General features: G+C 38.4%; 1 protein-coding gene across 1 annotated transcript in view; it reads left to right on the top strand.

Moving 5' to 3' along the window:
* The window catches only part of LOC121252524 (chromosome transmission fidelity protein 18 homolog), a 44,814-nt gene that overhangs the window by 23,177 nt on the left and 6,913 nt on the right, over window positions 1–14,724 (top strand). Inside the window, 3 exon segments of the mRNA XM_041152224.1 lie at window positions 13,588–13,632; window positions 14,381–14,454; window positions 14,650–14,717. Coding sequence (XP_041008158.1) covers window positions 13,588–13,632; window positions 14,381–14,454; window positions 14,650–14,717 — 187 coding nt within the window.

The following is a 14,724-nucleotide window of genomic DNA, read 5'->3' as shown; positions in this document are numbered from 1 at the left end:
GAATAATTCTGCTCGAAGATTTCAGTTGGAATTTGAGATGGCTAATTTTTCTCAAGGTGGCTTATCAGTGGAGGACTTCTATTCTGGTTTTTCAAATGTGTGGGCTGAATACACTGACATTGTGTATTCTTCTATCCCTGCCGATGGTCTCCCTCATGTGCAAAGTGTGCATGAAACTAGTAGGAGGGATCAGTTTCTTATGAAACTACGTTCTGATTTTGAATCTGTTCGTTCTCAGTTAATGAATAGAGATCCAGTTCCTTACTCGGAGTACAATGGAACAGCAGCTTGCATCTCCTGCTTAAGTGGCATTTACAGCACAAGGAAAATCCAAAGGCCGAGACGATAGCACTACACAATGCTATAGTTGCAAGGGATTTGGTCACATTGCCACCCACTGTCCAAAGAAATTTTGTAACTATTGCAAAAAATCTGGACATATTATCAAGGACTGCCCAATTCGACTTCCTTGGAAGCAAGAGAGTGCCTATTCCACCTTATTTGAAGTCTCGGGTGCATCCTCTTCTTCAGCTCCTGCTGCTGCCACTCATGCTTCAGCACTTGCCGGTTCTAGTTCTACTACTCTTACTCCCGATATGGTACAAGAAATGATAATTTCTGACTTTTTTGCTTTAGGCATATCAGGTAAATCAAAGTCATCCCCTAATTCTTGGCTAATAGATTCTGGTGCCTCAAATCATATGATTAATAATTCCACATTGTTGCACAATCTTCAGTCCTATGATGGTCCTCTCAAAATCCACACGGCAAATGGTAGTTCACTACCAATTTCTGCCATGGGTGATATGTCCCCTGTCATTCGAAATGTTTTGGTTTCTCCTACTCTCTCCACAAGTTTACTTTCTGTTGAACAGCTTGTTGAAAATAATTGTAAAGTCTCTTTTTCATCTTTTGGTTGTGTTGTACAGGATCGAGTGTTCGGGAGGATGATCGCGAGGGATCCTAAGGAGGGTCGGCTATTCCCAATAAATCCTAGTTCAACTTCTATTGCGTCTAGTTCCTTTATTTCTTGTAATGCTGTCAAAATAAGTACTAAGGATTGGCATTGACGTTTAGGACATCCCAATCCTAATGTACTCCAAACTTTGTTTGAATTTGGTGCTATTGACAATAAAAATTCTGTTTCAATGGAAACAATTTCTTTTGATTGTACCTCTTGCAAACTTGCCAAAAGCAAAGTGCTACCATTTCCACAATCTGGTTCTCATGCTTCTTGGGTGTTTGATATAATTCATAGCGATGTTTGGGGTATATCTCCTGTTATATCACATGCTTACTACAAGTATTTTGTTACTTTTATTGACGATTGCAGTAGATTCACTTGGATCTATTTTACTAAAAGTGAAGTGTTTTATGTTTTCAAGGCCTTTCTTGCACTCATTCAGACACAATTTGCTTTCTCAATCAAGGTCTTACGATTTGATTCTGGGGATGAATATATGTCTCATGAATTTCAGAATTTTCTTCAAGAATACCTATAAAAGGTATTCTTTCTCATCATTCTTGTGCATCTACACCACAACAAAATGGTGTAGCTGAGCGTAAGAATCGTCATCTACTTGATATGGTTCGGGCTCTTGTTATTGACTCATCCGTTCTATCTCGTTTTTGGTGTGAAGCATTAGCTACTGCTGTCCATTTAATTAATAGATTGCCCACACCAGTTTTACATAATGTTTCTACCTATTCCATATTGTTTGGTCACACTCCTAGTTATTCTGATTTGCATATCTTTGGTTGTGTGTGTTTTGTTCATCTTCCACCACATGAAAGACATAAATTGACTACTCAATCTATTAAGTGTGCTTTTTTGGGATATAGTTCCACTCAAAAATGATTTCTTTATTATGATCCTAATGCACGAAGAATTCGAATTTCCAGGAATGTGTTATTTTTTGAAAATCAGCAATTTTTTCTCTCTCATGTCGATCCTATCTCACCTAGTTTTTCAATTCTTCATGATGAGTCCGAGCCCTTCCCTATGCCCATTCCTGATACCTCTTCTGCTCTAGTGGCTCGGTTTAAACCTGGTTTTGTCTACACTCGACGTCATAGCACCCCTTTAGCCGAGTCTCCTATGGCTTCTCAAGATTCTCCTACTTCGGCACCTAATCCAACATCCACCATAGTTCTTGCTGATTCTGTTCCTCGGAAATCTACCCTTGTCTCTCACCCACCAGATCGGTATGGTTTTTCTTGCCCCACTTCTATGACTGCTACATTATCTTTCATTGCTATCCCTTCTTGTTACAAACAGGCTATGGAACATGACTGCTGGCAGCAAGCAATGCAGACAGAACTTGATGCACTTATCAGACTTGGGTTGTGGTACAATGTCCTCCATCTATCAAACCAATTGGTAGTAAATGGGTATATGGAACATGAGTGCTGGCAGCAAGCAATGCAGACAGAACTTGATGCACTTATCAGACTTGGGATGTGGTACAATGTCCTCCATCTATCAAACCAATTGGTAGTAAATGGGTATACTCTGTAAAGCTTCGTTTCGATGGTTCACTGGAATGATACAAAGTTAGATTGGTTGCTTTGGGGAATCGCCAAGAGTATGGCATAGATTATGATGAGACTTTTGTTCTGGTTGCCAAGATGACTATTGTTCGCTTGTTACTTGCTCTTGCTGCTTCTAAATCTTGGCAATTACGTCAAATGGATGTCAAGAATGCTTTCTTGCATGGCGATCTAAAGGAAGATATCTACGTAAAACTTCCATCTGGTATGCCTATTTCCTCCCCTACGGCTGTTTGTAAATTGAAAAGGTTTTTGTATGGTCTTAAACAAGCTCCTCGAGCTTGGTTTGAGAAGTTTCGCAATACTTTGCTAGAGTTTTCTTGTAAGCAAAGTAAGTACGATGCTTCCTTATTTTTGCACAAGGGCGATGCTGGAGTAGTATTTTTATTGGTATATGTAGATGATATTATCATCTTTGGTTCGGATGGACTTTTGATTCAAAAATTTCAGCAACATCTTCATAATGTGTTTCACATGAAGGATCTTGGGGATCTTACCTACTTTCTAGGGTTGGAAGTTAGGTCTCAGCCACATGGTTTATTTCTCAATCAACACAAGTATATTCAAGACCTAATTCAGTTAGGGAGATTGGAAAATACTACTCCAGTTGATACTCCTCAGGAAGTGAATGTTAAGTATAGGAAAGACGAAGGAGAACTTCTCTCGGATCCTACCTTATACCGTAAGTTGGTTGGCAGCTTGATTTATCTCACTATCATGCGACCTGATATTTCCTATGCTGTCTACATTGTTAGTAAGTTCATGGATTCTCCTAGACATCTTCATTTTGTAGCTGTTTGTCGGTTTATTCGCTATCTACTTGGGACTCCTAATCGTGGACTATTTTTTTCCTAAGGGTTTTTCTCTTCAATTAGTTGCCTACAGTGATGCAGATTGGGCTGGATGTCCGGACTCTCGACGTTCTACTACTAGATGGTGTGTCTTGGGGATTCTCTTATCTCTTGAAAGTGTAAGAAGCAAAATTGGGCATCTAAGTCATCTACAGAGGTTGAATATCGGGCAATGTCTGTTGCATGTTCAAAAATTATGTGGTTGTGTGGTATTCTTTCAGAACTTGGCTTTGCACAGGCACATCCCACGCCTCTTCATGGTGATAATACAAGTGCCATTCAAATTGTAGCCAACCCAGTTTTTCATGAACGTACGAAGCACATCGAGGTTGATTGTTACTACATCCGAGATGCCTATGAGTCTAAAGCTATCATTCTCCCTCATGTGTCCACTGAACACCAAGTAGTTGATATATTCACCAAAGCTTTGACTCGACAACGACATCAATACCTAGTTAGCAAATTGCTGCTAGTCGATTCACTAACATCAATTTGAGGGAGGGTATCAAAGGAAAACTAGGGTTTTCTTTAAGATATGGCAGCTAGGCAGACAATCTCCTATTTTACTGGGTTGTGCCTAGGGTTATATGGAAACTAATCTCCTATTTGACTGGGATATAGCATAACTGAATTTCAAATAGATTAGGATTTATCTACTAATCTTATCTTGTATTTAAATTAAACTTGTACATATTTAGATAGGATAAAGTCAGGTTAGTTTAGATAAGATAAAGATGTAGTTTGTTGAGATTCAAATTGAATTCTCAATCTTATCTTTGTAATTATTTCTGGAACTATTTTTTATATAATGAGAAGGAAACACCTCAAAGAGGGAAACTCGAAAATACCAAGAAGGCTTTCTGGAAAAACCACCTCTTATTCCACATAATCCCAAACTATACAAGGAAGTAGATAATATGCTATACACGGAGTCTAACTTATCCCTAATATTCAGCCTCTATACATGGTAATATAATCTGTACAACTAATATTAACAGAGTCCTATATTGTATAAATTCCTGAAATGTATACGTTAACGTTGTGTCGTTTCAAATAAATATAAATGTATTTAGAAGTTATTCTATTATTCTTTGATTTATATCATAGAGATGCATTAGTGAATCCTTCTAGGGATTGCTATGGGCCCCTAGTCTTCTAATTGTAAGTTGAGAATTTTATTTTATATTTTTTTGCTTATTTTTTGTGGCTTGATGTAAAGGTAGGAAGACGAAATGTGAATAGGTTTGAATATTCTAAGCCCTTCCAAAAGTTGAGAAGTCATGAAAGGTTTTATCGGCTTAGGTCATGGGATACACAAGATCATATCGAAAGTTCTTGCCAATCATGACTGTGGTTACGGGGAAGATCACTTTGAATACACAAAATGCATTTGTAAAGGAAAGAAAATTGCTCGATGCAGTGCTTATTGCTAATGAATGATTGAAAAGTAGAATTAGAGCTAGGGCTCCAGGTATTCTTTGTAAATTGGATATGGAGAAGGCTCACAATCATGCTAATTGAGATTTTTTGTTGTACTTACTCAGTAGTTATGGATTTGGGGAGATGTGGTGTAGTGGGTGAAGCATCATATTACCACTACTAGATTTTTGGTTTTTGGTGAATGACACCCCTGTCAGTTTTTTTATCCTTTCCTCTGTTTTAATAATGGATGTGTTGAGTATAATGTTGGATGTGACTGTGGATGGGTGCTTTCTTTATGGTTTTTTGGTGGGTGGATCTTCTATTGGCAACGTAAATGTAGACATCTCTTTGCTGATAACACATTGATTTTAGGTGAGCCGGATCATGAATAGATTTGTTTGTTGCTGGCCCTTCTACTTTGTTTTGAAACTGTTTTAGGTCTAAAGGTGAATTTGATGAAGTCTGAAATGTTACATATAGTTTCTGTGCATACTATAAGGGACTTGACCAATACATTGGGTTGTAAGGTGTTGTCTTTGCCCATTAAGTATCTTGGTCTACCCTTGGGGGCCCCTCATAAAATGTATAGCTGATGTGGGATGGTGTTATTGAAAAGATAGAGAGGAGATTGGCCGGATGGAAAAGGATATATTTGTTTAAAGGGGGAAGAATCACCGTAATTAAGAGCATTTTATTTAACCTTCCTACGTATTTCTATCTTTATTTCCTTTGCCTGAGGGGTGGCTAATAGGATTGAGAATATTTTTTGTGCTTTCTTGTGGGGTGGTATGGGGGATGACATGAAGCTCCATTCACTTAACGGGGATAAGGTTTGTTTTCCAATCTCAAGAGGAGGTTTAGGGGTTCGAAAGGTGAGAATTTTTAATAAGGCACTCCTTGAGAAACGGTTATGGTGGTATCACTGGTATCACTAGGAGGGGGGGCACCCTTTGGAGGAATGTAGTTGATGCTAAATATGGGAGCACTTGGGGAGGGTGGTGTTCAAATGAAGTAAGAGTCGCGTATGGTGTGGGAGTGGGGAAATCTATTCAAAATGGATGGGGGGAGTTTATTAGCAATTTCAGATTTGGTGCGGGGACATTGCCCTGAAGTACGCTTTGTCTTCTCTTTTTAGGATTGCATTTGATCAGGGAGCTTTTGCGGCAGATTTATATGGACAATTCCAATGGCTCTTTTCATTGGAATGTGAGGTTTATTAGATCCGTACATGATGAAGTGGGTGACATCTCAGATTTATTGAGTATGTTGTATGCCTTGAATGTGGAGTGTGGTGGGAGGATAGGTTGCTTTGTATTCATATAGGGAACAAGAAATTTTTGGTCAGATCATTGTTTAAGGCTATGTTGTGTCAAACCCCTAATGATTTTCCTTGGAAGTGCATTTGGAGGAGTAAAGTGCCTCCCAAGGTTGCCATTTTTGGTTGGCTGGCTTCCCTCGGCAAAATTTTGACAATTAATAATTTGAGAAAACGTGGCCTCCTTATTATGGATTGGTGATTCATGTGCAAAAGGAATGGAGAATTTGTGGATCACCTACTTCTACATTGCGAAGTGGCAAAGGTTCTATGGGATGCGAATTTTTAATAGAATTGGTATGGCTTGGGCAATGCCTAGGAGGGCGGTGGATCTTCTAGCTTGTTGAAGAGGTCTTCAGGGTAATTGCCAAATTGGTGCCATTTGGAAGATGGTTTCCATATGTCTTATGTGGTGTATTTGGCTTGAGAGGAACGGTCGTTTTGAAAATGGAGAACTCTCGTTGGGAGGGGTTAGAGATCTTTTCTTCCATACATTATTTCTTTGGGCTTCGGCTATTGAATTGGATGGGACTTGCTTTCATGATTTCTTAGTTGCTTTTTCTAGTGCTTAGCTTGTAATTAGGTGTTTTCTCTTGTATACTCTGTGTGCTTGCATTATGCCTATTTATGTGGTTTAATAAATTTAAGCGGTTTCTCGTCATATTTAGAAAAGAAAGTTTTTCCTAGCTAGCTTCTGTTCCTTACGGTTCTTGCATGAGTTCCATGATTATGATGGATATGGGTCTGTTTGCTAAGTAGGTATAGTTTCCTTTTTAAATGAGTGTAACCTTGATTTGTTGCATCTTTAACATGCCTTGAATTGGGATTTGGTTATCCACCATGTAGTTTTCTGTGGTGAAAAAAGAAGTATAAAAAGCCTAAGAGGATGGGAGAAGGCTACAGCTTAATTACTGCTTAAACGCTAGACTTTCCAAGGTGGGTTCTTCGGTTCTTGTAGGTCACTTGGCCCTGCACTATGGGTTTGTATTGTCTTCAGATTAAATATCATTACTTGCAAACTTTTGCTTTCTTTGGTCTGGTACACTTATCAAATTTTTATATAGAATGTGCAAGTTTTTGTCCTTTATAATATCATTTTTAGGTGGGATTAAGATCTAAAAGTATTAAGAAATGCAGATAAACAATTTGGCTTATAAAAAACACAGAAGAGAAAAGAAGAGAGTTCATGAGAAGTTTGGTTATCTTGATTGAGAAAGAAGAAATAATAAAAAAGGAAGAGAAAATTTTTTAAATGAAAAAATAAAAAAGAAAGAAGGAAAAAAAAAAAAAAAAAAAAAACAAAAAAGCCACCCACCTGAGGGTTGGTGGTGAATCCAAATTTCGAATCAGAATCAAATACTCAGGCAGTTGATTCATCTCTACCAGCACCACCTCCAGCACAAGTTCCACTGATTCCTCCACAGCTAACTGGTGTAAAATCCATTGTTTTGCCGAAAATTCTAGAGACCAGAACTATAAAAAGCATTTCTATAACCGTTGAAGCCTATAGATTCAAATTCCTTGTTTTTAGTGAATATGAACATATTACCCAGATTCAAGAACCAAGTGATGCCTGTAGAATGAACTCTACACCCACATCCACATATAAGCCTATAACATATGTACAATTATTCACCTTGTTTCCGATTAACATATACATGTAAGATGCAAATAAAGAACAACCCATTAACACAAAACGAACTACACAGGCAAAGTCTCATGGGTACTAGATGAGAAGCCTCTAATAGAACACTAGGCTCTTGAGGTACATGGTAACCCTTGAAGCCCATTGAGGAAAAAGATGTTGATGCATCCTGTGGGCACCATTGAAATCCCAAATCTCTTTGAGCAAATATGTGAGCAGCGTGATTTGGTGGACCAAATCAGTGCAGTCCTTCCTCCACCCCCCTTGGTCACCCTAGGCCTCCCTCTTGGCGAGGTGGGTTGAAGGAGAGGCTTGAGGGTGAAGGATGCCCCCTACTCCACTCCCTCTTTTATTTTTTTAGTCCTTTTTTTCCCTTTTTAGTGGCCTGACATGTAAAATTGCACATCAGGCACAAATCTCTTCATTAGGATTCTGTTTCTTGTATTATTTGTTGTTTTAAGCAAGCCTTGGGTCTTGGACTGTCTAGGCTGAACGGACATATTAGGGTATAAAGCTTTGGCGGTGCTGATTGGTTTGGTTTTTCTTATAGATTGGAGGTTTATTCCTGGTTGGCAGGAAATTTGGTTACATGGAAGAGTAAGAAGCATAAGGTAGTAGCAAGAATTGGTGCACAAGCCATGAATAGGGTGATGACTCACCCCTTTATTGAGTTAACACAGCTGTTTAAATTTTCTTCAGGAGATTTGTGATAATTAAGCCCCAATTTATGTTGTCTCCAATCGTATATTTCATGACAGAACCATTTTAAATAGAAAGAGACATCATTTGTGAAGTCTGAACATCAACTTGTAGATATGTTTACAAAGTCTTTGGGTTGTATTCAATTAGAACTTTTTTTTTTTAATTTTTTTTTATTTTTTATTGACACCGGGTGTCTGAGTCTACTCTGAGAACAAAGTCTCGACTAATTTCAGAGGTGCATAGGCTCTTGACTTATTTTTCATAGTTGGGCATATGTGATACATATATTCCCCTTTTAAGGGGGAGTGAGAATATAAGGTGGATGGCGTTATTATAAGAAAGGAGAGGCTAAAGAGTATAGTAGTCTATTGTAACAATTTTTTGATTCTCTGTAATTGAACCATGTGAGGTTCTCGGTAAACCTTATTCTCAACAACAACAACCAAAGTTCTCAATTGTAGGTTCCCATTGTCTCCTTAGTTTCCAATTAGAGCAAGGCAAGGTTGGATGTGCTCCATTATATTCCTAGTTTTTTCATAGGGGTTAAATGTTGTATGATAAGTTGGTTGTTAGTCAATTGGGGAGTGATTCTGGGAAGCAGCTTCAGGTGGATTTAGATGAGGATGATTTTATAGATCCAGGTCTACAGATGGAGATATATGAGGGTGAAGGTCATGATGAGGATGTGGGTAGCCCGACTCCTCTTCGTACTATGCCACCTCATTCATCTAATTTGTTTGCATCGGATTGGATTTTAAAGAAGGTTGAAGAAGTTTAGGCATGTGTATGGATTTCTTGTGTGGGTTTTGAAGAGCAGTTTAAGGCTCTTCTTGTGGCTATTGAAGCTGGTCGAGCTTCGTGTTTGAAGTTTAATTCTAAGAAGGAAAGGGAGTTAAGAAGGTTAGAATGTTCAATCAATTATGCTTCCAAGGAAGGTAGTGTTGGTAGGGACAGATCAAAAGGGAGGGTGTCTTTTGTTTCTCATGAAGCGTAAGATTCTTCTTGGAATGTGAGGGGGATTAATGATGTCAATAAGAGATTTTGTATAAGGGTGCTCATTCGGAATTGGAAGATTGATTTTGTCTGTCTACAAGAAACGAAGTTGGGTTTAGTTGATAGAAGTATTATTAGTAGTTTGTGGGGATGTTCATTTGTGGGTTGGGCTTATTTGCCTTCCTCAGGTGTGTCAGGTGGTGTCCTTGTATTGTGGGATACTAGAGTGGTGGAGTTGATGGAGTGTATTGGGCAATTCATTGTGGCTTGTTCATTTATAAATATTGAAGATGGGTAGAAGTGGGCTTTTGCGGGGAGTATATGGGCCAAATTTGGACAGGGATAGATGTTACTTGTGGGAGGAATTGATGGGTTTGTATTATTTGTGGGATTTGCCTTGGTGTATGTGCGGGGACTTCAATATAACTCGTTTCCCTAGTGAGTGCCAAGAGATGCTGGTCGGTCAGTGGCTATGGAAGAATGTTCAAAGTTTATCATTGATTTCGACCTTTTGGATCTTCTCCTTGTTGGGGGAGCATTCACTTATTCAAATAGTAGGAGCTGGTCGAGATTGGATGGATTTCTTGTTTCTTCTTAATGGGAGACTCATTTTCCTGAGCTATGTCAGAAGAGGATGCCCCGTGTTAGTTCAGATCATTTCCCTATTTTGCTAGATTGTGAAGGTATACATTGGGGGTAGAAGGAATTTTAAGTTTGAAAATATGTGGCTTGGTGCTGTAGGGTTTGAGGAGATGGTTAGGAGTTGGTGGAATTCGTATAAGTTTTCGGAAACTCCTAGTTTTATCTTTGCAAGCAAACTAAAGGCATTGAAGAATGATGTAAAGAAGTGGAACGTTGAAGTTTTTGGGAATGTGGATAATCAGAAAAAATCTCTATTGGAGGAGTTGAATGTTTTGGAGGATGGGGAGGAGTTTGAGGTTATGGAGGAGAAGGCAATGTTGAGGAAAAAAGAGGTGGTGAAAGAGCTTGAAAAGATTTTGTTGAGGGAAGAGATTTCTTGGAGGCAAAAGTTGAAGGCCCTTTGGTTGAAAGAGGGGGATAGATGTGCAAAATCTTTTCGTAGATTGGCTAATTCACATAGGCGTAGTAATGCTATTGAGATGCTTCATTGTGATGATAACGTGCTTACATCTCCATCTGTAATTCAGGAACATATTGTGCAGTTTTATGAAGCTTTATTAACCAAGACGGCTGATTGGCGACCTAAATTTGATGGATTGGTTTTTGATTCATTGGATTCTATTTCTGCAAGCTGGTTGGAGAGACCATTTGAGGAGAATGAGGTGGTGGTTTGTGGAATGGTAAAAGATAAAGTCCCTGGCCCAGATGTTTTTTCTATGGGTTTTTTTCAAGCTTGTTGGGATGTTGTGAAAGTCGATGTGATGCGGGTTTTTCAGGAATTTTTCACTTATTAGAAGTTTGAGGAGTCCCTTAATGCCACATCATTGCTTTTATTTCTAAAATAGCCAGGGCCTCTAAGTTGAAGGATTTTCGCCCTATTAGCTTGGTGGGTGGTGTTTATAAGATAATCTTAAAGGTACTTGCCAATCAGTTGAGTATGGTGATGGGAAAAATTATTTCTAAGTCCCAAAATGCTTTTGTTCATGGTAGGCAAATTCTTGATTCTGTGCTAATTGCTAATGAATGTCTAGGCAGCGCTTGAGGGAAGGGGTTCCAGGTGTCATTTGTAAGCTGGATATGGAGAAGGCATATAGTCATGTGAATTGAGATTTTCTTTTTTACATGCTTGGGAGATGTGGATTTGGGGGGAGGTGGTGTGGATGGATTAGACATTGCGTCTCTACTTCTAGGTTTTCAGTTTTAGTTAATGGGAGTCCTTGTGGCTTTTTTCATAGTTCTCGCTGTTTGCTATTATCATGGAAGCTTTGAGCTGAATGTTGGAGGTTGCTGGGGGGGGGGGGTTTGGATTTCTTTCTGGGTTTAAGGTGGGAAATGCTGATAATAGTTTTATTACTATTTCTCACCTTTTATTTGTAGATGACACTATTATTTTTTGTAATGCTGATCGTGGACGGATTCAAGCCTTAAGGGTTGTTTATTATGTTTTGAAGCTGTATCAGATCTGAAGGTGAATTTGGGTAAGTCAGAGATGGTTCCTATGGGGGAGATGCGGAGTATTAATTGCTTAGCAGAGTTGTTGGGATATAAAGTTGCTGCTTTACCATTGAAGTATCTTGGTCTTCCATTGGGGGCGTCTTTCAAGGCGAAGTCTATTTGGGATGGGGTAGTGGAGAAGATTGAGAAAAGGTTGCTGGGTAGGAAGTGGCTTTATGTATCAAAAGGGGGTAGAATAACTCTTATTAAAAGTACTATTTCTAATCTTCTAACTTACCATCTTTCTTTATTTCTATTGCCAGTAGAGGTGGGAAAACGGATTGCGAAATTATTTCGTACATTTTTTTGAGGTGGTATGGGTGAGGAGATGAAGATTCATCTTGTTAGTTGGAAAAAAGTTTGCTCTCCTATTTCAAATGGAGGTTTGGGGATTCGGAATTTGGAGGTATCAAGCAGAAGGGGTGTCATTGTGGAGGGAGGTTTTAGATCGGAAATATGGTTGAGTTTTGGGGGGGGGGGGGTTATAAGGAGTTAGGGGGACCTATGGAGTGAGTCTTTTGGAAATTTATTAGAAGGGGATGGGAGAACTTTGTAAAACATACAAATTTTGTTGTTGGTGAGGGTACAAGGGTCGATTTTGGCTTGATACTTGGTGTGGTGATCGGGCTCTTTGTAGTGTGTTCCATGCTATTTTTCGTATAGCATCTAATCGGCTTGCATCTGTTGCTGATCTGACAGTAAATTCTAATGGAATTTTGCAGTGGGATGTTGGTTTTACTAGAGCTGTTCAGGATTGGGAACTTGATGAGGTGTCAGATTTTTTCTGCTTCCTTTATTCCCTGCAGGTTGGGGTGATGAGAGGGATAAAATGATATGGAAGCATGTTACATTTTTCATTACTTGGAAATATTTTGACGATTGATAATCTGAGAAAGAGGGGTTTTGTTATTATGGAGTGGTGTTTTATGTTTAAGAAACATGGGAAATCGGTGGATCATTTACTTTTGTATTATGAGGTGGCAAAGGCATTATGGGATGGTGTTTTTAGAAGAGTTGGACTGGTTTGGTTGATGCTGAGGACAATAGTGGATTTGTTTGTGTGCTGGATGGGGCTTTGTAGTTCTAAACAAGTGGTTGTGGCATGGAAGATGGTTACTTTGTGTCTCATGTGGTGTATTTGGTGGGATAGGAACGAGCGATGCTTTAATGATAAGGAGCGCACCTTGGAGGAAATCTGAAAATTCTTTGTATTTACTTTATTACAATGGTTTTCTGCTATAAGACTTGATGGAGCTTCTGCTCATGATTTTCTGTTTTCTTCTTCTTTGTCTTTATAGAATGTATGTAGGTGTTTTCAACCCCTAGGGGTTGGCTTAAGTGGTAAAGACCTTGGGCTTGGGGGTATGCTCCCCACCCAGGTCTAAGGTTCAAATCTCCTTGGTTGCAAACAATCTCCTGGGGCCATCGGACAGTGGGATTTTTCCCTTAAATTACCCGAGATGCACTTGCGAGAAACTCCTTGCCGAGGGTCTATGCACCCCCGGGATTAGTCGGGATGTTGTTCCTGCACACCCGGTGCCAATTAAAAAAAGAATGTAACTAGGTGTTTCTTTTGTATACTTCTTGTGTACGCGAGCTTCGCCTATTACATTCGTTCAGTAAAATTTCATTTTACTTATATAAAAAAAAAATGTTGTTGAGATTTGATTCTGGTTGTGGTTGATTGAAAAATGGAGATAATGCTTTAAATTGGTACAAATTCATTCAAGGGCTCTCTGTCTCTCATTTTAATAATATCAGTAACAATATCAACTAGTTTTAAGTGATTCCCTTGTTAGGCTTTTAATACTTATGCTTATTTCTCTACATCTTTGTTGTGCTGTTTGTGGATTATGTATTGTTCAATTTATACACAATACCCAAATGGGGCTTTAATAACTTATTTATCATATATCCAGAATTCTCGTGCAATTATGTTTGCTTGCTTGACAATGCATACTTGCTTCTTACAGGGTTCATGTATTTGTTCGTCCAACAGCTAGCCGTGTGGTAAGCAGGTGACAATCTAGCTAAGTTATGATTTAATGTGATACGGTAATATAATTCTATCGATTATTGTTTACCGGGCTTGAATCCTAACTCATTGGGATTGGATACATGAATCATGCTTTACCATACAACCCTATCTAATGCCATTCTATTTCATTTTTGACAATCATGTCTTTCCCTTTTCTCATTACTTTTACCCATGTTATTTTTTTTACTTGAGTGGTGCTAGTGTGACTTTTGTACTATTTTTTTTACTTGAGTGGTGCTAGTGTGACTTTTGTACATATACCTTGATTTCCTATTCAATCTCTCTTGTTGTTACTTATTTATTTTAACTATGTGTTAGAGTCGAGTTGGCTTCTAACAATTCTAATGATTTCTTTTTCGATAAGTAAGATAAGTTCACTTCTAATGATTTTGTCCCTGGGTTATATATCATTCTATCTTTAGTTCACCGAACAATAGTTGCGCTCTCTAAAAAAGTAAGGGGAAAAACTGACTTTTTGTTTACTTTTTCTTGGTATATATTTTGTAGCAGTAACTAAATAGTCGAATATCGAATGTGAACTACATTACTTCACTTATTGACCCCTGATTTGTTAGATTTCTTTTCATTTAGATTGGGTAAAAAACTATTTTGCATGTTAGACCTTGTTAGTACCCGCATATCTGATAACTATTCTGATTCTGTTTTGCAAATGTCATATCTGTTCTCTTCTTTGATTCTGAACATTTTCTGAAATGTGGTTATTACAGGCTCAAATATATTTGTAACAAGGAGGGAATGAAAACGAGTTCCATTGCACTCACTGCACTTGCAGAATATACAGGTGAGTCATATCTCCTCATATTATTCTATTTGATCCCCCAAGATATTCATATTGCCAATGGTACAAAATCAATTTTCAAAGTCATATTGGTTGGTGTACTGTTTGTTATCTTGTTAGATCCCCTTATTGCGTTTCAAAGTTCTATCCCTATTCCCTCCAGCCTTCTTGTTTTCATTCTTTTTTGTTTTCTAACAGAGTGTGATATACGCTCGTGCTTGAATACTCTTCAGTTCCTCAACAAGAAGAACGAAACACTCAGCGTGGTAAGAA

This window comes from Juglans microcarpa x Juglans regia, chromosome 1D, assembly GCF_004785595.1.
Source record: "Juglans microcarpa x Juglans regia isolate MS1-56 chromosome 1D, Jm3101_v1.0, whole genome shotgun sequence".
Lineage (NCBI taxonomy): Eukaryota > Viridiplantae > Streptophyta > Magnoliopsida > Fagales > Juglandaceae > Juglans > Juglans microcarpa x Juglans regia.
The sequence above is the reverse complement of the archived record's forward strand: the minus strand, read 5'-3'. Positions and strand labels throughout refer to the sequence as shown.